General features: G+C 50.9%; 1 protein-coding gene across 1 annotated transcript in view; it reads right to left on the bottom strand.

Annotated features, from left to right (window-relative positions):
• The window catches only part of SUPT6H (SPT6 homolog, histone chaperone and transcription elongation factor), a 1,106,805-nt gene that overhangs the window by 480,524 nt on the left and 603,296 nt on the right, over window positions 1-22,985 (bottom strand). Inside the window, exon 20 of the mRNA XM_085649126.1 lies at window positions 1,367-1,443. Within this exon, the coding sequence (XP_085505252.1) occupies window positions 1,367-1,443 (77 nt within the window). The remainder of the gene's footprint in view (window positions 1-1,366; window positions 1,444-22,985) is intronic.

Below are 22,985 nucleotides of genomic sequence, written 5' to 3'. Positions count from 1 at the left end.
TACACTATATGATTCTAATTAAGCAAACAAAAAATAAACTTGACTGCTCTCTCTTACCATCGTCATCTACAACTGTCAATGCCGTTCTGAAACCTATTCTGAACAAAGGAATAGGTCCGCCCACCACCCATCCATCAAGTAGAAAAGTCTTCTAGGGGGTGGACCTGAGAAGTTATAAGTGGAGGCTGGCATGTCAACATGCAAAAATCAAACTTCTCAAAGAAAGGATTAACACAAATAAGGCTACCAGTTTGTGCAGCTATGCCCCATGTTGTGGAGGCTGTAGCTCACAGTTGCCTAGAAATCAAGCTGTACCTCATTTATGAGGCCCAAAGAGAATGAAAACAGTCTGGGTAAGCTTGTTCTCCCATTTAGAAGTGATATGAAATGGCAGTTTGGGCTTAATTATTCCAATGGAGCAGGAGCATGGCTGATTTGTATCACTGGGTGGAGTGACAAAATAAGCAAAAAACAAAAACAGTGGACTGGAATGCTGCACGGTAAACTAACCAGTCACTGACATTTGCATATCATTTTGTTTCTTTAAAATGTGCAGATTCATTAGGTTGCATAAGTCCACCCAACAGAACACACACACACACATACATTCATAAACCGACAACCACATACAAACACTCGCAATACATGTCAACCAAATTTGGAGGGTCAGGAGGCTTGGTTGGCATGGTGGGGCACTTAAGTACTTTAACAGTAGAGCTAGTAGGCAATGTCCTCAAACAGGAGTAAAATACCGGTGCAGCTGGATTACAAATCTGCTGCTACCGCTGCCTGTCCACACACAGAATGAATTAAGGGGGCACTAAGAATAGTGCACTCTTTGGGAGTCACCCCCTTCCACCCCCCCATCCCAGCCTAGCTTTGATGGTAAACTGAAAATTAAAAATAAGTAACAGCTATAATGGTCTTCCATGATAGTCATCATCAATGGGGGAAGAACAGGCTTATCTATTTCGGAGGAGGCACAACTTTTCGCAACTGTGCCAAGGACTTCTATTCCAAGAGCAGCCCACGGGAAATGAGAATCTGAGTGTCCAAACTGTATTTGCTACAAACACTTGACTTTATAGGTCACACACCAGACTTTCAATGATCTCTGTGGCTCAGAATTAAATTTTCAAGGAAAGAGCTTCATTTTTTCCATAAGACCTGAATCGGTTTAAATTCTTACAATATGGTCCCTTCCTTGAAAATTACAAACCATTCACTACATTACAGCCTAGAAGCAGTAGCAAAACTATAATCTGTTATGAACACAGTGAAAGAGCAAGCTTCCAAAATAAAATACACAGTGGTTTTAGAATACTCATGTATGTCAGTTCAGAAAGCATGCAAGCATTTCATTTACCGGTTCTCCCCAGCAATTGCCACCACGTGAGGTTTCTTGTTGAGCAGGAACTTCTTCATGGTTTCAATATCAGTGGCCTAATACAAAAGGTATTATTAGGAAATTACATTTGTGTCTGTGTAAATAACAGCCAATCTAAATGTTTATAGCTATTGCTTCTAATAAGAATACATCTTTTATTCATGTAGGTAAAATAGAATACCATCAAAGAAAAAAGACTAGCACAAACACGATAATTCTGGTCAGTGGGTCACAAACTGGTTTTATAGTAGGTATTCGAGAACACAGAATAATGTCTGCCACTATTGACAGTAAAAAGAGGATCTCTAGTTGGCACTTTTCAATCGCCAAAAATCAGGTTGCCGTCCCAGAAGATTGAGGTGGAGCCCCGATAATTCTGCTACAAAAGAAGGTCTACCTAACCTGGGGTGATCAGATCAGTTGTGCCAGGTCCTACCACACCTACTCTAGGACCTTAAAATAAGTGGATTTAGTAGGCATGTGTAGAGAAGACTCTGATCGGATGAACAAGAAGTCGTCCCCACAGAACCACGTAAGGTAAATGAATAGATAAAAATTGATCTACAACTCTTATTCCGAGCAGTGACAAAGAGAAACATGCTAGGACATCCCGATAGGGAGAAGGTCAAGCCTCTCACTTCGATTTCTCACTGCCCTCACATTGATAGTAGCTCAAAGTGTGCCACTACTCGGAATATACCCTGCTGCAGCACCCAGAGGAACTGGGGCAAATCCTCCCAATAGAGGGTCCAATATCCAACACCAACATGGCTTTTGATAGAATGGATGGTTGTGAGTTACCTGAAAGGATGGAAATAGTGCTCACAGAGATGGTAGGGAGAAAAGTCTTCAGTGAAAGACAGACTACACAGCACTTGAACAAAAAGGCCTTGAGCTGTCATTTCGCCCAGTCCCCTTAGCCCAATAAGAAGGCATCCGCAAAACTGTAAGGATGCAGGCATGACCTACCATGAGGGTCAACAATCTGCACTCAAAGCTTGAGGCTCTCCCAAGGATGGACTCACTGCAGACACCACTTATGGGCCCCTATACACCATCCAGCGTGCAGCACTAACAGAAGCCAGAATCAGATTAACACCAAGAAATATCAGAAACATATTATGAATGTCTATAATCCTCTGAGAAGAGGAAAACCCCTTTACGATGGTCCTGTCTAATACTGCACATATGAAGGTCAGCCTCTTCATGGTTACGAAGTGGGACATCCGGGCACTGATCAATAATCACAAGTAGTGTTGGAAGGTTATGGTGTGCTGAAGATGTTCCGCATTGGGGTCCCTGCCTTCCATGGCGAGATATGCAAGTCAAGGAATACATGGTCGCCAGACCTTCAAAGTAAATCTGCCAACTCGACCAATACTTAGTTGAACATTTGTGTGGCATCCATTGGAGAGCAAACCGTAGTACCTCAAACAGGTTACACTTAGACACCAATGTGAAGTGATGTTAACACCTGCTGTAGGAAACTGGCTCTATATATACTACACCAAAATGAGGTATAATGTGCATAGAGACCAAGTGACCCCAGAGGTAGGCAGAGGTTAAAGTTAGATATAACCTTACTCTCTAATTGTGGAAGAGTGGTCGAGCAGTAAGGCAGTATCAGAGGACAGTGTTAAGCATTTGATGTACACACTCAATCAGCAAATGAATTCACACACTCAAGAACTGAACTCTTCAACAGTTTGAAAATGCAAAGAAATTGTACTTTGTTTGATTTACAGGGGATGCAGTAAGCTGCAACACTTACCAAATACAGTACATTGAAATGAATAGGCTTTTTCAGTAAATTACAGGTAAGTTATTTTTCATGTTACTTTTCCAACTCCGTGCTGGATACCTAGATTCAGCACTGGGACATTTCCTGGAAACAGGCAAGTAATTAGGTTTTGGTTATTTGCACGATTTTTAAAGAATATATTTAGATTTAAAAACTCCACACTTGGAAACTTTTTGGAGAAAAAGTGTCAATGTTATCCTATGGAGGGAAAACAGGTTAACGGTTCACAGGTAAGTAATCGTCTGAGGGAGTTAAGGCTCTGGGGTTAGACTCCGGGGTCTCCCAGGGTCAGTGAAGCACTGTTGTTGCACCCTCAGCAGCAATGGGGCGGCCGAGTGCAGAGTGCTGTTTCAACGCCGGGCGCCGTGTTGTTTTCTATGGAGAACCTCTGGTTTGCAAGAGCACTGCAGGCAGGGAGACAAAGGACTTCTGGGTGCGACCACCACTTGGAGAGTTAAGTTGGGAAGTTAAGGGTTGGTTAGGCACCGTTGGTTTGGGCACTCTTCTAATAAATCCCACACCAGGGCAACGCGGGCGCCCAAACGATACAAATGTTACACCATTAACGGTGGGGTGGGAGCTACATGGGGCTTTACATCTTTTCTTGCATAAATAGTTTTAACTCAGGTTAAATGTCTTTCCCTCAATGTGAAGGGGATAAACGCCCCCAACAAGCGGCAACAGGTATGGCGCTACCTATTGATCCAGGACCCGGACATTGTCGAGGAGACACTTCTCCTACGCCCGGACACAGAGCGCTGACACATCCCAAATACCTGACCCAAATCTGGGCGTCTTCTTTATCTAAAATGGCAGGAGTAGCCATCCTTCTTAAAGTAGGGCCTGCACTTATAGGGGCGGTATGTGAAACTCGAGCTACTACTCAATGGCAGACCCCTCACACTGATTAACATCTATGCTGCCAACCACTCCCAAGACACACATTTTAGGAACATACACAAAGAGCTCGCCTCTCTGGATATGGGCCCGATGCTTATTGGGGGAGATTTTAACCTAGTCTGGGATCCCCACCTGGATTGTAGTGCGACCTCCTTCCAGGGCACGGGGAAATGTCTCCAGCGCTAAAGCATGATATCACATCCTTGGGTCTGATAGATCCTTGGCGTTATTCGGCAACGGATGCAAGAGACTACACCTTTTTCTACCATGTTCACCGTTCATATTCTTGCATTGATTATTTTTTCATCTCCCAGCCACTCATTCGGCCTTTTGAACCGGAGACGATAACGGACATCTCTATATCGGACCACGCTCACCTGGCGATCTCCCTGGGAGGCATAGGAGTGCAACCCCGCTCCTTGCCACTGTGGAGGCCCCCCCCACACATACATAATGAGGCCAGTGTAGCAGAAATAGGGCAGGCAACTCAAGCTTACTTTGAAATTAATGATCTTCCGGATATTCACAGCCATAACCTATGGGAAGCCTTTAAGGTAACCATACAAGGCACTATCACCTCCATAGCAATTTCCCGAACAGAAGAATTTTGCTTGTTGGAGGCCGGATGAGCCAGAGATATCAAAGCGCTGGAGCGACAGGAACACGCAACGTTGTCGCTGCAACGTCTAAAACGGCTAGCCTTCCGCCGTGGTCAAATGAAAGCGATCTGAGCAAACAAGGCCGGACACACCCTCCTCACTCTGTAGCAAAAATATTACAAAGGGGGTAACAAGGTTGGCACCCTATTGGCCTGTCTACTTCGTATGAGTACTTCTGCACCCATATTGCCAGAGTTAAGACCAAGGAGGGCACATGGGCTACCTCAGAAATAGACTAACAGGCTTTCCACAATTTTTTCTCAACCCTATATAGCCAAGGCAAAATTATCCAGGAGGAGATAGACCAATTCCTTGCCTCTTGTACCTAGCTGACGCTCAATCCCTCCAATGCACAGCAGTTGGAAGCCCCATTTACCTCGTAGAGTAGTGAAAAGCTTGCCGGCAGGCAAGACACAGGGCACGGATGGACTCACGGTCTCCTTCCAACACTAGTTCCTTCTCAAGCTCATTGCCCTCCTGCTCAGGTTATTCAACTCCCTCACTGACAGTACCTGATTAACCCCTGCGATGTCCAGGGCAGAGATAGCTCTCATTACCAAGCGAGGGAAAGACCTGGCATCCTGCACCTCTTATCGCCCTATATCCCTCCTCAACATTGATGCCAAACTATACACCCAACAACTGGCATGCCGCTTGCAACGATACTTTTCCAGTTTGATAGACCCAGTTCAGGTGGAATTCATACGCCAACGGCAGTGGGCAGGTAATATTCGGGGGGTTGCCCACCTGGTGGAAAAGGTCCAGCTGCGCTATATCTCAGCATTTCTCCTTTCCCTCGACGCTGAGAAAGCATTTGACAGGGTGGACGGGACCTTTCTTCGGGCGGTGCTGCAGAGGACTGGACTGGGCCTGGTCACGATATCTTGCATCATAGCTTCCTACGTTGCCCCGTCTGCACCAATTAGAGTCAACGGGCTTCTGACCCCTCCCGTCCATATCCACAGAGGTACTCGCCAGGGATGCCCACTTTCCCCCCCCTGCTCTTTGCTTTAGCTGTAGAAACCCTAGCGATAGCCATTAGCCAGTCTGCTGCAATGAAGGGCATACCATTTGGTGGAGAAGAACACAATCTAGCACTTTTTGCAGACGACCAAACTCTAACTGACCCTGAGCACTCCCTCCCTGCGATCCTCATATTGCTCTCTCAATTTGAACGCATTTCAGGACTTAAATTTAATGTAGCTAAATTGCAGACGCTGAAACTAACACTCCCACTCCTCCACCCTCACGAGGTACTCGAACTAAACAATCTCACCCAGTTTCAATGGGCTCCCCATTCTATTCGGTACCTGGGCCTCAATGTCACTGCTACACTGGAATCGTGATCTCAAGCAAATTGGCCAGACTGTAAACGATCCATAAGGGAAGATCTTAGGCGATGGAAATTGCTCCCGATATCATGGTTGGGATGCCTCAACGCTAGTCAAATTGTCCATTATGCCTAAAATACTTAAACTCCTCCAAACATTTCCGACGCCTATCTGTGAGAAAGTGCCCTCTTTCTTGCATGGTATGCCCCCACTTTTTGCTGAATTGCTGATGTACTTTGACTGAGTGTGCCCTGGGCTCCCGCCAATCAGGTACCCTGTTCCTTCCCTAAAACTGCTTTTAAGACTAAACCCAATTGGCATATCTGGCCACATGTCTGGCCCTGGTAAATGGTACCATAGGTACCCAGGGCACTGTGAGCAGAGAAGGCCCCAAAGAACTGCAGCACTTATTGTGCCACCCTTAGAGGCCCTGTACCCTGACACACACACACACACACACACACACACACACACACACACATACTGCCTTTGCAGGCTGAGTGTCTGGGTGCAGAACAAAACAAAGACGACATGGCACACATCCCAGTGTGCCATGCCCACAAACAACTGCCCTGGCATACCTCAGTCACCCCTCTAGCTGGGTGCCCTCTGCCAGTGGTGAGGGTACACATGCATGACCCCTCTACCCCTACAGTACCCAGGTCCATTCCTGGTCCCTGTAAGTGCAGTGCTGCCATTAAGAGTCTATGGTGTTGGGAGGTTGTCATTACGAACTCCACAGCACCATGATGGCTGCCCTGTAGACTGGGAAGTTTGGTATCAAACTTCTCAGCACATTAAACTCACACTGATGCCAGTATGGAATTAAACGTAAAATGCACCACAGAGGGCATCTTAGAGATGCCCCCTGAAAAACGAACAACTACCAGTGACCTGACTGAGTGGCTGCACAGGCTGCCACCACCAGACAGGTTTCTGGACCCCTGGTTCGAGAGCCTGCTGCTCTCTGGGGCCTGAAACAATGCACATCCTGGAACGAGGTGCCAAGCCTCCTCCCCCAGGATGGGCAGGGTTCACAAAGGAGAAGCTTCAAAGGCATGCCGCCTTTGTGAGCCTCTCCAGACCATTTGCTGCTTTCAGCAACTAGTCCCCACTGGTTCTACCCCCACTTTGGTGGGGGAGGCGAGGTGAAGCACAACCTCAAGTTCCCGCCATCTTAAGGATGGGGGGACCCAGCCAACCAGGGACAGGCTCCTGCCCCCCTTTCCACTGGAGAGTGGCAGAATAGGGGGTGTAACCACCGCAGGGAAGGGACACATTGGTCCCTGCCCTTTACCTACCTGTAAGGCCCCTAAATGTAGTATTTAGGGGCACCCTCAACCTTCCTTCCTCAGATCCAGCAACAACAAAAAAAGAAGGACGAGAAGCCGTGCAGAGCTAACAAGAGGACGACGCACACTGACTTGGCCCCAGCCCTACAGGCTGGTCTCCCCTCGAACCTGCTCCTGCGAAACCCCGGCGTGTCCAGCGGCCAGCAACCTCAAAAAACCCCGGAGGACCTGCCTGCATTCACTTTCGAAGCTGCTTTTCCCATGAACACGGGACGTGTTTGAACTGCAGCTTCTGGTGCCAGCTATAAACCGCGAATCCAGCACACTCTGCTCCCGCCGAGCCCGGCTTGTGTTTGAGTGAACAAACACCACGAGGAGGTCCCCCCGGCGATCCTGACCCGAGATCCGGCAACCCCTGACCTGCCTCAAGCCTCCAGACGACACATGCAGCCTCAATCCAGGAGACCCCCCATACCGCGACCAGAGCGGGTAAGAAAATCTGACGTCCAAGGGCACCCCTGCACCTGTCGCCCCACGGCCTTGTGTGCCCAACCCAGTGGTGCCTAACCATCCCTCTACATCCCAACTTACCCCTCAAAGTGGTGGTCACTCTTGCAAGATCTTCGTCCCCGAGCCTGCAGTGTTTCTTTGTCCCGGAGAATCTCCATTGAATTCAACAGGGCACCCGACCTCAAAACTGCACCCTGCACCCGGCTGCCCTAGCGCCGCTGAAGGTGCTACTTTGGTGCTAACTTAGTCCCCAACGTGCCCTGAGCTTAACCCTAGGAGCTTTGCTCCCAAAACCCCGTGGCCTGCTTGCAAGCAGCCACCAACCGGAGCCCCCCCTATCCTCCATAGGATAACATTGGGCCTCAACACTCTGCACCCGGCCGCCCTAGTGCCACTGGGGGTGAAAAAACAGTGCATCACTGACCCTGGGAGACCCCAGAGTCTAACCCCATAACCCTAACTCAAAAGACCGATTACTTACCTTAAAACCGATAACTCTTTTTTCCTCATAGGATAACATTGACACTTTTTCTAACAAAAAGTTTTGAAGTGTCGACTTTTGAAAACGAAGAATATTTCTTAAAAATCGCACAAATAACCTAACCGAAATTTCTCAACTGTTTGCAGGAAAGGTCCCAGTGCTGAACCTAGGTGTCCAGCACTGAGTAAGAAAAGTAACAAAAAAGTAACTTACCTGTGAATTTAATTTCCTTCCATAGGATAACATTGGGGGTTCTTTGTGAAAAAGTTTCCAAGTGTCAACTTTTGAAATACAATAATATTCCTTAAAAATCGTACAAACTGCAAAAACGTAATTACTTACCTGTTTTAAGTAGATGTCCCAGTGCTGAATCTAGGAGTCCAGCACTGGATTACAAAAGTAACGCAAAAGTAACTTACCTGCCAAGTGAATTTCCTCCCATATGATAACATTGGTGATTCTATGTGAAAAAGTTTCCAAGTGTCAACTTTTGAAATACAATAATATTACTTAAAAATCATACCTTTAACCAAAACGTATTTACTCACCTGTTTTCAGGAAATGTCCCAGGACTGAATCTAAGATCCAGTCCTGTGGTTAGAAAAGTAATCTGAAAAGTAATTAACTGCATTTTTCTTAAAACGCCCATTCAATTGAATGTACTATACCTGCAATGTGTTGCAATCTGCTTTCTTAAATCTGTAATCAAAACCAGTACCGGTTATACTGCAATTCTGAACTGTGTTCAAACAAGACAATTACTACTGCAAAGTATTTATATGCTTACCTGTACCAGGCTTGCTTGGTTCTAGAAATAAAACAGTATATTTTTGTATACAAAACAATTAGCCTAGAGTTCAGTTCTTGAGTGTGTGAGACCATTTGCTGACTGAGTGTGTACATCAAATGCTTTACACTGTCCCCTGATACTGCCTTACTGCTTGACCAAGCTACCACTTTAGAGTGTAAGGTTCTATCTAACTTTAACCTCTGCCAAACCTCTGGAGACTCTTGGACTCTATACACACTGTACCTCCCTTTGGTGCAGTATATATAGAGCCAGTTTCTTACACTATCCCCCCAGCACATATCGTAACCCTCCAGAAAGAGGTAAAAGCCTTCATTTGGGGTAAAGGTAGACCAAGGATCCCCAACAGAATCTTAATGCTGTCGAGGGATGGAGGGGGGGGGGCTCACCTGTCCCAATCTTCTGGTCTATTATTGGGCGGCACACTTGTGTTATATCTCGGAGTGGGTAGTCCGCAAAGTGAGAAACATTGGTTTCATAGGGAGAGGGGGGTAGCCTGCTGTCCCCTGTGGGACTTGGCCGGGCTGCCAAAGAGGGAAAGGCCACGCAGCGCCTACATTGCTACCCCTACTAGAACTGTCCTGGATATATGGGATAGATTAGCCATTAATCGGGGCCTTACTTCCTTCCCCTCCCCCAACACGCCTCTCACCTGCAATCCTGGCTTTCCACCAGCCTTACAGCCCAGTTCTTTCCTGGCCTGGGCAGATGGAGACTGCCGCACGATTATTGATCTTTTTGAGGGAGAAACCTTTAAATCTGTTAACCACTGCAAACAAGAATTTCGCCTACCAACAACAGCATGCTTGCAAATTCGACACTGGCTAAATACGCCCCTCAATACGCAAGGAGCCACACGCCTGCTCACCTCATTCGAGACGCTTTGATGGCTCCCAAGCCTGATTTTGCGTACCTACCAGGTCCTGCAGCACTCCAAACATCTACTCCTAGACACCTATCAGCAGAAATAGCATACAGGCATAGCAGATGATGCCCCTCCAGAGCAATGGGAGCAGCTGTGGAGAGATCTCCCCAGAACATATAAAAGCGTGGCTCAACAGGAGACGACCTATAAAGTTATGACCCGCTGATACTACACGCCACTACACCTCCAGAAAAATGTTTTCCTTCTCCACATCTCAATGTTGGTGTTGAAAAAGATCGCTCACACTTTCCACAAGTCACAGCTGATGATATCAATATCGTTCACTCTCTAACGCACTAAAAAGGATAACGCTCATCTCATGCGCATGTAATCCAAGCACAGACCCACTAACATAACACGCGTACATCGTATTTTTCTCATTGTGTAAATACACGTTTGCACCTTAAACGAGTGTATAGTCGAGAGACTTTTCACCCAGCACTGTAACCGAAGCGCAAACGTCTGAGCACAACACATGCAGAGCGATTAGCATGTTTAATCACCTTCACTAATTTTAACATTTCCGGGACAAGTCCAAACACCGGCATATTCTAGAGAACTCACATGCATGGAGAAGGCGTAAATAAACACACTGGACCTTCATTCTTTCTTATCATTTACCCTTATACGCACATCACGCTAGAGCCAAAACATCGCACGAACATATATTTTGTATCATTTTCTTGTAGATAAACCCCTGATGAAGGCTACACCTAAGCCGAAATGCATTGGGATATGTAACAAACGTGGAACTTGTTGATCACCGCATCTTCGTTAAAGAGATGAACATTTAACGTTGTGATGGAATAAAACAAACGTTTAACTTTATTGAAAATCAGTGTAACTTTATTGAAATCCAAAAGGGTGTTTACACCCATCAACCAGTGCCCTGGGGACACACCCTTATCTTCAGGGTTTGCTATTCAAGGTGTTGCAACACTGACACTGGATCATTTATACATATTTGGTGGTCTTGCCCAACACTAACTCTCTTCTGCAAAGAGGTGCTGAGCCACATCAAAGACGTAGCGGGGTTCCCTATCCCGAGCACACTGCAGATAACGATCCTCGGACTCCGACTTCAATCTTAAAGCCATGACCCACTCTGATTAGCGCCCAATCCTCCATATGCTAGGGGCAGCCAACCAGGTTATTGCCCTGCATTGGAAGACAGCCCTGATCCCGCCGACTTCGGTGTGGCTCACCGGCCTCTGGCACACCATGGCGATGGAGCTCCTGACCAGCCGCATTGCACATTCTGACACTAAATTTACCCAAATACGGAAACCCCTAGTAGAGCACCTATCTAAAGTGGAGCACTGCCGCTCCCTCCCTCCTCCTGAGGGCCCTTCAACTATTTGAAGACGCTTTCTTACCACGAGAGGCAGAGGTCCCAGACTGAAGCAGACCATACTAACGCAGGTGGTACCCCACAACTTCGACATACCATCCTGGCATTCAACTCCTCATACTCCAGCCAGTACCTTTGAAAACACCCACGACAACCCAGGGCTATAATGTAGCCTCAAGCAGAGACCCCATGGGATCCTCCCACCCCAGCTTTACCCTCGTTCTTACCCAGTTCTTTTTATTGTTGTACTCTGGTGAAAATGGACCTTTACATTGAAACCATTCTACTTATCTAAGCCAGTTAATCAGGCCAAGTATGATCGTCCACGAACAAATTTAACACTACTCGACTGTCGTGTCCAGTTTGGGCCCTGTGGACTCTTGAGTGAAGACAAAATGTCATAATTGATCTGCCAAGATGTTATATGTTTGTAAGATTGTCATTAATAGTTTGTGTCAAACGTATGTACACAAGCATGTGGAAAATAATAAAATAGATTTCAAACAAAAAAATAGAATGATGTGTCGACTTTTGAACCTCAAAAGTATTTTTATTTAAAGTGAACCTACCTTATTGCAAAGATCTTGGTCTTAAAATAAAACCAAAAGCTATTTTTTTTTCATAAAACTGGTGTGGATCTCCTGTTTGTGTTGTGTGATAAAGTGGCTCTGTATATACTGTTCCTAAATAGGTACAGGGTGTACAGAGTCCCCAGTCCCCAGTCCCCAGAGGTTTGGCAGAGGCTAAAGTTAGATATAACCTTACTCTCTAAAGTGGTAGCTTGGTCGAGCAGTAAGGCAGTATCAGAGGACAGTGTAAAGCATTTGTTGCACACACTCAGCCAGCAAATGGTCTCACACACTCAATAACTGAACTCTAGGCCAATGGTTTATATATAAAAAATATATGCTTGTTTTATTTTAGAACCAACAATAGCTATTAAAATATACTTTCTCAGAATGAGATGCTTTAAATAAATACTTTTGCAATAAGCAATTGACTTTTGTAGAAAGTTACAAGTGGTTGTATTAGGCAACACAATTTTAAACACAATAATGCATTGAGTTCAATAGAAGTTTCAAGTTATTTGCAACAGATTACTTTTAGGATTACTTTTGGATTTCCAGGACTGGATCCTAGATTCAGTACTGGGTCAGTACTTGGAATTAAGTGATAAAAGTTGACTTAATTACTGTGATGATTTTTAGACAATATTTTGCTATTTTTAAAAGTTGCCACTTAGAAAATATTTCATAGAAAACAGCCAATGATTCCCTATGGCAGAAAATTGGGTTACTGGCAAGTACAGTTGTAAGTTGCAGGTATAGTATGTTCTCGTTACTTTTGTAATCCAGTACTGGGTGCCTAGACTCAGTACTGGGACCTTTATCCAAAACAGGTAGGTAATTACGTTTTCAGAAATTATACGATTTTTAAAGAATATTTAAAGATTGCAGAAATTGACACTTAGAAGAAATTTCACAGAAAAACAGTCAATGATTTCCTATGGGAGAAAATTGAGTTACTGGTAAGTACAGTTGTAAGTATTATTCAGAGCCAGCGCTGGGCACCAAGATCCAGCACTGGGAGCTCACCTAATAGCAGGTGAGTATTTTCGTTTTCGTTACTCGGCTGATTTTTGGTGAATATTTTAAGATTTGAAAAAAGCCAGTCAATGTTACCCTACGAAGAAAATAGAGTTATCGGTTTAAAGGTAAGTACTCGACTGGCAGAGTTAAGGTTCTGGAAATAGACTCAGGGGTCTCCCAGGGTCAGGTAGGTACAGTTGGTTCACCCTCAGCGGCACAAGGGCGGCCAGCTGCAGAGAGTTAGGCCCAATGTTATCCTATGAGAGGTAGGGGGGCCTTGGTTGGTGGCTGCTGACTAGCAGGCCACGCGGCTGTGGGAGCTGGGCTCCTGGTCACTTACTCAGGGCAAGTGGGAAAGTAGATAGGTGTAGAGATTGCACTACCAGGGCCACTCGGGCGGCTGGGTGCAGGATGCTTTTGTGTCTTCGGGCGCTCAATTGATTTCAATGGGAAATCTCCGGTTTAGACAAAGACTGCAAGCTCGGGGACGAGGACTCTTCAGGTGCCACCACCACTTCGAGAGGTAAGTTGGGTAGTTGGAGGATAGGTAGGTACCCCGGGATTGGGCACAGGGGGGCGCGGGGCGCCGGGTGCAGGGGTGCCTTTTGGTGTCGGGAAATCTTACCCTCTGTTGATCGTAGTTGGGGGGGGCACCTGGTTCTGAGGCTGCAGGCTTCTTCAGGAGTGTCGAGGGAGGTCCTTGGGTGCCAGACTCGGGGTCACAGTCGCCGTGGGGTCGTCCTCGTGGTCTTTGTTCACTCCGGCACAGGCCAGGCTTGGCAGGTGCAGAGTGTGAAGTGTTTGCGGTTCCGGGCTGCTGCCAGGGATTAGAAGTAGATTTTGAGTAGAGCCTCTACTCATTGGAGTCCTAGGGGTTTAGAGTTAAAAAGTAGCCAGGTCCTCCGGGGTTTGTGAGGTTGCTGGCCTCAAGAGATGCCGGGTTGGAGCAGGATCGAGGGTCAACAGGCCAGTAGGGCGGGGGCCAAAGCAGTTGGTGTCTTCCTCTTCTTAGCAGCTGCAGGGCAGGTCTTCTTTCTTCTAGCTCTTCTTCGGATTTTGGAAACTTGAATCTGGGGAAGGAAGTTTCAGGGTGCCCCTAAATACTAGATTAAGGGGCGTTACAGGTAGGTGAAGGGCAGGGACCAATGGGTCCCTGTCCTGGGGTGGGTACACCCCCTATCCTGCCTCTCTCCTGTGGGAGGGGGGCAGTAGCCTAGTCCCGATTGGGCAGGGTCTCCCATCTTCATGATGGCGAGAGCCCGGAGATGTGCTTCACCTCGCCTCCCCCACCTGAGGGGTGGGGTTGGCAGGCTGGCACATCCCCTGTCCTTATTTGGGGTTTCCGGCCCAGCTTCCCGCCAGAGTGGGGGGTTGCAGTGGCCTGGGGAAGCTCACAGAGGCGGCATGCATTTGAAGCTTCCCCGTGCCCATCCTGGGGGAGGAGATTTAGCACCTCACCCAGGATGTGCATAGTTGCAGACCCAGGAGAGCAGGGGCTCTCCTACCCAGGGGTCCAGCAACATGTCTGCTGTGTGGCAGCCTAGGCAGCCTCAGAACACACGTAGATTGTAGGTTAGGTTGGCTGGGTGCTTGGTACATTAAATGCCACACTGGCAACAGTGTGGGTTTAATGTGCTGAGAAGTTTGATACCAAACTTCTCAGTCTTCAGTGTTGCCATTATGGTGCTGTGGACTTCGTGTTTGACGAGCTCCCAGCACCATATACTCGTAAATGGCAGCACTGCACTTACAGTGCCCAGGAATGGACCTGGGTACTGTAGGGGCACAGGGCTCCTGTGCCCACACCATTGGCATAGGGCACCCAGCTAGAGGGATGGCTGATGTATGCCATGGCAGTGGAGGTGGTGGGCATGGCACACAGGGATATGTGCCATGTCGACTCTTTTTTTTGTCTTGTACCCAGACACTCAGCCTGCAAGGGCAGTGTGTGTAAGGGTACAGGGCCTCTAAGGCTGGCACAATGAGTGCTGCAGCCCTTAGAGGCCTTCCCTGGTCACAAGGCCCTGGGTACCTAGGGTACGATTTTCCAGGGGCTGACATGTGGCCAGGGTTTGCCAATTTGTGTTTTAGGGAAGGAACATAGGCCCTGGGCACCTGATTGGCAGGAGTCCAGGGCACACTCAGTCAAAGTACATTCAGCAATTCAGCAAAAAGTGGGGGAATACCATGCAAGAAATTTGGCACTTTCTCACAAGTTGTGTGCCAGTTATTGGTCATGTGTGTGCAATAAATGCCTTAAACTCCGCTGTGCTAGACCTAAAGCTGCTCGACCACACTGCCACTAATACAGCATCTTAGGTTTGCATTGAACCGTGTACACTTTTGGGGAATCTCTGGACTCTGTGCACGGTATAACCACCTAGTATCTTACCATATGCAGAGCCACCTTCCTACAAGCTGTAAATCCAGGATGAGCCAGGGATCTCCATTTCTCTTGTGAACCACAAAGTAAAGAGTTAAATCTTGGTTGCCTCGTGTCCAAGGGTATCTGTTCTAAGGCCCCTTTAATAGGCAAGACCCTAGTCCTCCAAGATCAAGCCAAGTGTCAGGCAGCACTTCCTGATAGAAGGAGGGCTATAATTAGGACAATATTACATCTGCGGAATAGCTGGCGCATCCATCAATCTTTTACGATCTCCCCACTGGAGGTGGTGGGGGGGGGGGGGGGGGGGGGGTCTGACTGATTCCATGTGACTGAGTCGGCAGATCCACTGTAAGATGGGTAAGAATGCAGCTGCTGCGGTTGTAATGTTTGCATCCCACATGTCCACACCTATTCCTAAAAAAGTGATGCAAGTTTTTGGGATCTGGATCAACTGGGATTGGGAAGGTTGCTGTTGCAGTGATGGCTGTTTCCTGGGAAAGCCCAGGAGAGACAGAAGTGCTGGTGCAACTTCTTTGCTGGAGGCGGCCAGGTCCAGGAAGTGCATTGTAGAAAGATCACGAGGACATCCCCCTGGCGACTGTGACCCTGAATCCAGCACCCAGGACCCACCTCGACGCACCTGATGACGCAGGCAGCCTCAGAATCAGGGACCCCTCCAACCGCGACCAGCTGAGGGTAAGATTTCCTGACGCCAAAAGGCACCCCTGCACCCGGCACCTTGCGGCCCCCTGTGCCCGACTCTTGGGTGCCTACCTTTCCTCCAACTACCCAACCTACCCCTCGAAGTGGTGGTCGCACCTGAAGAATCTTCGTCCCCAAGCTTGCAGCCTTTGTTCGTTCTTGAGCTTCTTCATTGCAATCTATTGAGCGCCCGACGGCTCAAAAGCACCCTGCACCCAGCCGCCCGAGTGGCCCTGGCAGTGCAACCTATGTCCTAATCTACTCCCCCATTTGCCCTGAGCAAGTGACCAGGAGCCCAGCTCCCACGGCAGTGTGGCCTGCTAGCCAGCAGCCACCAACCAAGGGCCCCCTGCCTCCAATAGGATAACATTGGGCCTAACTCACTCTGCACCCGGCTGCCCCTGTGCCGCTGAGGGTGTAACAACTGTACTTACCTGACCCTGGGAGACCCCCGAGTCTATGCCCAGAACCTTAACTCTGCCAGTCGAGTACTTACCGAAAAGCCGATAACTAGCTTTTCTTCCATAGGGTAACATTGACTGGTTTCACTTGGAAATTCTTCTAAGTGTGGAGTTTCTAAACTTTAAAATACTCACCTAAAATCAACCGAGTAACGAAAACAAAAATACTCACCTGCTATCAGGAGAGATCCCAGTGCTGGATCTTGGTGCCCCGCACTGACCCTAATTACAACCATACTTACCGCTAACCAAATTTTCTTCCATAGTAAACCATTGACTGTTTTTCTGTGAAATTTCTTCTGTCGATTTTTGCAAACTACAAATATTCTTTAAAAATCGCACCAACTGGTGGCTTGGCAGGCAGGCATGGCGGATGCGCCTTAGCTCGGCTCCGTCCAGCCCGCCGTTCAATATCCTTCCATTGATCCTGTTGCCTGATCTAGGACCCTTCCCTGCTGCGGTGGGGGCTCGGGGGCATTGGCGGCTGACTCCGGTGGCATCCTGGCATTGCTCGGGCCCGTGGGACGGTGCCGAGCGGGTAGGCGGGGCCTGGGCCTGTCGGGCCTCTGAAGCCGCGGCCTGGCTTTGTGGCGGCGGCGGGGTGGATCGTCCCCGTTGGACGGAGCAGCGGAGGCGACGGACCGGAGCTGTTGACGGGGGCGGCGAGCGCTGGCCTGAGTGGACCCTGAGGCGGAGTGCACGGATGGGGTGCGGTGCCTCAGGAGTAGCGGTGAGTGGACGTCGGTGGCGGCCGTCTCTCCCCCCCCCCCCCCCCCCGTTTCCCCCCCCCACGTGGCGCATCCCTTTCTCTGTGCCTGGCGCCCTCGGGCCGCGTGGTGGTGCGGGGGAGGGGGTCCATGGTGACGGGGCTGCGTAGCACAGCCGGGCCGCGGATGGACTAGTGGGCGCTGGACTGGTCTTGGCTTCTTCCCCCCCCACCCGTTGGACGCCCCAATGGAGTGATTGGGGCGAGAGCCCGGGTGCTCGGCGGCCATTTCGGGCCGCGGCGATCGGGGAAGGTCCTGCTGGTGGCGTGAGATGGTGGGGTAGCCGGCAGAGTGCTGCGTGCGGCGGACCCCTCTCCTGGGACTGCAGGGTGGATTATCCTTGTTCGCTTCACTGGGGGCCTCCTTTCTGGACAGTGTCTCGGGGCCTGGCAGACATCTCTTGCCTGGAGTGGGGGCGGCAGCCTCTTGGGCTTGACCCGGTCTCTGTGGCGGGAGCCCCCCCGGGGGTGTGCCCGGGGGCGAGTGGTGGGGGACCGCCATACCATGACCAGGGATCGAGTCGGCGGGGCGTCAGCCAAACAAGGGCCTATTGATAAGTTCACGGGCCCGGCCGGGGGGGCGGCCTTGGTGTCCCCGGACAACGCGGCCCTGCTGGTGGCCATTACCCAGTCCAGAGACATGCTGGACGCGAAAATTGGTGCGGTGGGCTCCGACGTGACTCTGCTGCGACAGGACTTGCGGAACGCAGTGGCTCGCATCACGGAGGCGGAGACCAGGGTCTCGGGGGTGGAGGACGACGTGACGACCCTAAAGAAACAGATGGCGGCCCTGGAATCCTCTCATAATAACTTGGTGGGCCGCGTTGAAGATGCGGAAGGGAGGGCTCGCCGCAATAACCGGCGCTTCGTAGGCTTACCAGAAGGATGTGAAGGGACTAATATGGAGCGCTTCTTGACGGAGTGGCTGATATCCTGGCTCCCCCCTGACACTCTCTCCAGCTGCTTCGTGGTGGAACGGGCGCATAGGGCGCTGGTCCAAAAACCGCCAGTGGGAGCGAGCCCGCCCGCGACCGGTGATCGCCAGGGTCCTTAATTACCATGATCGCGATGTCATCCTCAGGCAGGACAGGGCGAAGGAACCACTCCACTTCGAAAAATCTCGCATTCTTATCTTTCCGGACTATACGCGGTTGGTACAGCAGCAGCGTCAATCCTTTCTGGCGGCTAAGGCTCGGCTGCGGGAACTCCAGCTCTCCTATGCCTTGTTGTACCCGGCTCGGCTGCGGGTGGTGTATAACTCCAAGACCTTGTTCTTTGATACGCCCGAGGAGGTGTTTAAATGGACGGATGAAACTGTGCAACTTCGTTGTCACACTCCCCCTGGCGGTGAATCCACCTCCTCGCATGATGGGACGTCTCGGCCTGGAGGTCGGCAGAGGGGTGGACGGGGCCGGCGGTCCAGGTCGCGCCGCCGCTCCAAATTGGGGGGAGTGCAGCCTGGAGCTGGGGGAGTTGCTGGGCGTCCACCTTCCACCCCTTGACTGCTGCTGCCGCCTTGGCGGGGGACTTTACCATATTGCGAAACCTGGGTCTTCCTTGATGCTGTGTGTGGGGGGACGGGGGGGGGGGGTCCTGGGTCGGGGAAATGCGTAACGGGCAGGTGCCGCAGTAGCGTCTTGCAGGCGGGGTAGTCACCTGCGACTTGTTGGTGGGGTTGGGGGTTGGGGATCCATTGGTGGGGGGTCGGAGATCCGTGGTTGGGGTCTTGCGATGCTATCCACCGCAACAGATACTTCAGTGGTTTTGAGGTATGGGGTGGGGGGGTTGGCACTGTTGTTGGGGTTATGGGGTTTGTTAGACCGCGCACGCTTGTGGGAGCTGCCAGTGGAGGGTGGCATTAAGCTGCTCCTGGTGGGGGCTCAGTGGCCTCCATTGACAGATCATGGCTGATACAATTACTGGGGTGGATGGGAGACCGGCGGTGCTCCGGGTTCTGAGTTGGAACGTACGCGGCCTGCTCGATAAGATTAAACGGGGGGCGGTTCTGCATTATGCCAAGCGGGCGTCGGCGGATGTCCTGTTTTTGCAAGAAACGCATCTCCTGGGTACTAAGGCTCCCTGCCTTCAAAGATATGGGTACCTGCAGGTCTTTCACTCTGGGTTCACTAGGGGTTCCCGAGGGGTGGCCATTCTCATTCATAAACGGGTCCGATATTCACACACACGCCTGTGGGCGGATACACACGGGCGGTATGTTTTTGTGCAAGGCAAGATTGGGGCGGAAGAAGTGATATTCGGAAGCGTGTATGCCCCACCCCCCTTTTCATGGATCCTAGCCGAACAGATCATGAGTGTGTGGGCAGAGATGCCGTTGGCGGCTGGTATAGTGGGCGGCGATTGGAATGACGTTATGATGGTGTCACGGGACCGCTGTTCGGGGAGTGGTATGCGAGGCGATGATCGCCCGACCAAGCTGCGGGCGCTTGCTGAGGGCCTCGCTTGGGTGGATGCCTGGCGGCGGCTTAATGGGAATGCGCGGGCGTATACCTATCTTTTGGCCGTTCATGGCTCGTTCTCTCGGTTGGACTACATTTTCCTCTCGGGTGCCGCGGTGATACGGGGGGTGGAGGCGGATATCCTCCCCCGTGGTTTGTCGGATCATTCCCCTGTATCGCTTCGTCTGCGGCTGGGGGGGGGGGTCAGTGGGCAATTTCGCTGGCGCCTCTCGGGCTGGCATCTTCGGCAGGACGACTACTGCGCCCGCATGACAGAGGCTCTGGATCTTTACTGGGCCCGAAATGTGGGCTCGGTGTCGGGAGTTGATATCCTATGGGAAGCTTGGAAGCCTACGCTGCAGGGAGTTGACATCTCATACAGTGCGGCGGCCCGCCAAGCGCGTGAAGCGGGATTGGTTCAGGCGGAGCGGTAGCCAAGGGGAATCCGGGGGGGGCCACGCGGTGTCAGTTGCAATATGCCCAGCAAACATATGCCTCGCTCCTGCTGGACGAGGCGAGGCAGGCGTGGTTAGCTACGAGAAGTCGGGTTTGTCAGTGGGGAGACAAATCGGGGACCATGCTGTACAGGTTGTGTCAGGGGCAGCATCAGGAACAGACCCTCCCGGGGATCACAGATAGAGAGGGCCGGGTGCTGACTGACCCTGGCGCATTAGCGGACAGCTTTGCGGCATACTATGCGGAGCTGTACGAACAGCGGGAGACCATAACCGGGGAGCTTGTGGATCGGTTCCTTGATGATCTTCCCCCTAGAGCCCTTTCGGATGAGGCGCGCGCAGACTTGGACCGCCCGCTCACGGTGGATGAGCTGGGGACGGCCCTGGGGAGCTTGTCCGTCGGGAAGGCCCCAGGCCCGAATGGGTTCCCGAGTGAGTTCTTCAGCAAATACTCTCTGCAACTGGGGCCCCATTATCATGCGGTGGTGGAAGATGCTTGTGAGCGGGGGGTTTTGCCGGCCGATTGGCGCCATGCGGAGATCGTCGTATTCCACAAGTCGGGCCGTCTACCCGAACAACATGCCTCTTATCGGCCGATTTCCCTTCTGAATGTGGAGGCGAAGATTCTGGCCAAGGCTCTGGCCAACCGGCTCTTGCCCTATATTTCTACCCTGGTCCACCCGGACCAAGCCGGGTTTATGCCCCATAGGGCAACGCGTCACAACATCCGGCGAGCACATGTGGCGATAGCTGCGGTCCAGTTGCGTGAGGCTCGGGCGGCTCTCCTGTTGGCCGACATAGATAGAGCTTTTGACTCTTTGAGTTGGCGCTATCTCTTTGCCTTGCTGCAACGGCTAAATCTGGGGCCGCACTTCTTATCCTATTTAACACTTATGTATACCGATCTTACAGCCTCGGTTCGGGTGGCCGGGGCGGCCTCGGCGCGATTCCCGGTGAAGCGGGGGATGCGGCAGGGTTGCCCCCTGTAGCCATACCTATTTGCCCTGGCCATGGAGCCGCTGGCCGCTTGGGTTCGTATGGATGCGCAATACACGGGGTTTGAGTGGGAACATGGCCTATCGGATCGTATTGCCCTATATGCCGACGACATGTTGTTCTTCCTGTCGGATCTAGAAAGAACCGGACCGCGGATGCTTCGCATTATGCAGGTCTTTGGAGAGACGTCCGGGCTATACATGAACCCGAGGAAATCCACCCTGTGGGTGCTGGGCGGTCTTGACGTGCAGGGGGAGTGGACGACGTCTCTGCGAATTGCGGCCGGAGGTCTCCAATATCTGGGGGTCTTTTTGACCGACGTACCGACAATCGCCTGGGAGCGCAATGTGGTGCCGGTGTGGGAGAAGGTATGTTGCGATGTTAAGCTCTGGGCGCGTATGCCTCTCACCATTTGTGGCAGTTCTGCCATCTTTAAGATGGTGGCGCTGCCTCGCCTTCTCTACCAGCTCCAAAACCACCCCTATGAGATTCCTCTTAGTTGGTTTCGGAAGGTCAACGCGGTGCTGAGTCACTTTCTGTGGGAAGGGGGCTTGGCCAGGGTGTCTCTAAGGGTTTGCTTTTTGTCCGTGTATGATGGGGGACTGGCTACCTCCGATATTTTATCCTATTATTACGCCTCCCATCTATTGGTCCTCAACGAATGGTGGTATGGAGATAGGGGGGACCCGGCATATGCGGTGGAGAGGCGCCTCATGGACCCACATACAGTGCATACCCTACTCTACGCGACTGCGTTGCGGGCGGCACTGCCACCGGTCACTCAGGTGGTGTTTCGGGTGTGGAGCCGGGCTCTGCGTCATATTGGCTGGTGGGGTAGGCTTACCCGGGAGACCCCGTTGTGGCAGAATGGGCTCCTCCCTCAGTTGGCGACCCTCTCTGGATTCAGGGACTGGGACAGAATTGGTGTCTCTACGTTGGGATCGGTGGTCCAGGGCTGTGTGATGAAATCCTTTGAGGTCATACAGCATGAGTATCAAATGCCACGGACGCAGTTCTTTAAATACCTCCAGCTGCGCCACGCCCTCGCCCCTAGACTGGAGGGTCTCCAATCCATTCCCGAATACAGTCCCCTTGAGGCTCAGGTGTTTATGGGGGATCTCCAGGAGAAGAACGTTTCTAAAATATATCGGTCCTTGGTGATTCATGGGGCCCCATCCCTGCAGGGTCTGCGGGAACGGTGGGAGACGGATGTCGGGCCGTTGGACGAGACGGACTGGAGGGAGGCGCTGGCCTCCCCCCGTGAGGCTTGTATAGCGATCCGCCTGCGTCTCGTCCAATTTCGGTATTTGCACAGGACCTATTACACACGACAGCGGCTGTGGCGGGCGGGTCTTATTGCCTCCCCGGACTGCCTTAGGTGTGGGCGAGAGGTGGGGCCTTTGGTGCACACGGTCTGGCACTGCCCTGCAGTGTATAGGTTTTGGGGGAGAGTGTTGGGGTGCTTATCCGAAGTGTTGGGCTGGGATCTCCCTGTAGACCCCCGCTTGGCGTTGCTCCATGTTATGGCTGATATTGGGGGCAATATTTATAAGCGCCACTTGCTGCTTCTGGGCCTGATGACAGCCAAGCGGGATGTAGGTCATGCGTGGAAGGCCCCGGTGGCTCCCTCTCTCAATGTTTGGAAACGTGGTCTGGATTTCAATATGGGTATGGAGTTACCGATCTTTAGGGCGCGTGGGTGCCCTCGGAAACAATTCAAGATTTGGAA

Source organism: Triturus cristatus, chromosome 3_2, assembly GCF_964204655.1.
Source record: "Triturus cristatus chromosome 3_2, aTriCri1.1, whole genome shotgun sequence".
NCBI lineage: Eukaryota > Metazoa > Chordata > Amphibia > Caudata > Salamandridae > Triturus > Triturus cristatus.
Note: the sequence above shows the minus strand (reverse complement) of the source record. Positions and strands in the feature narration are given on the sequence as shown.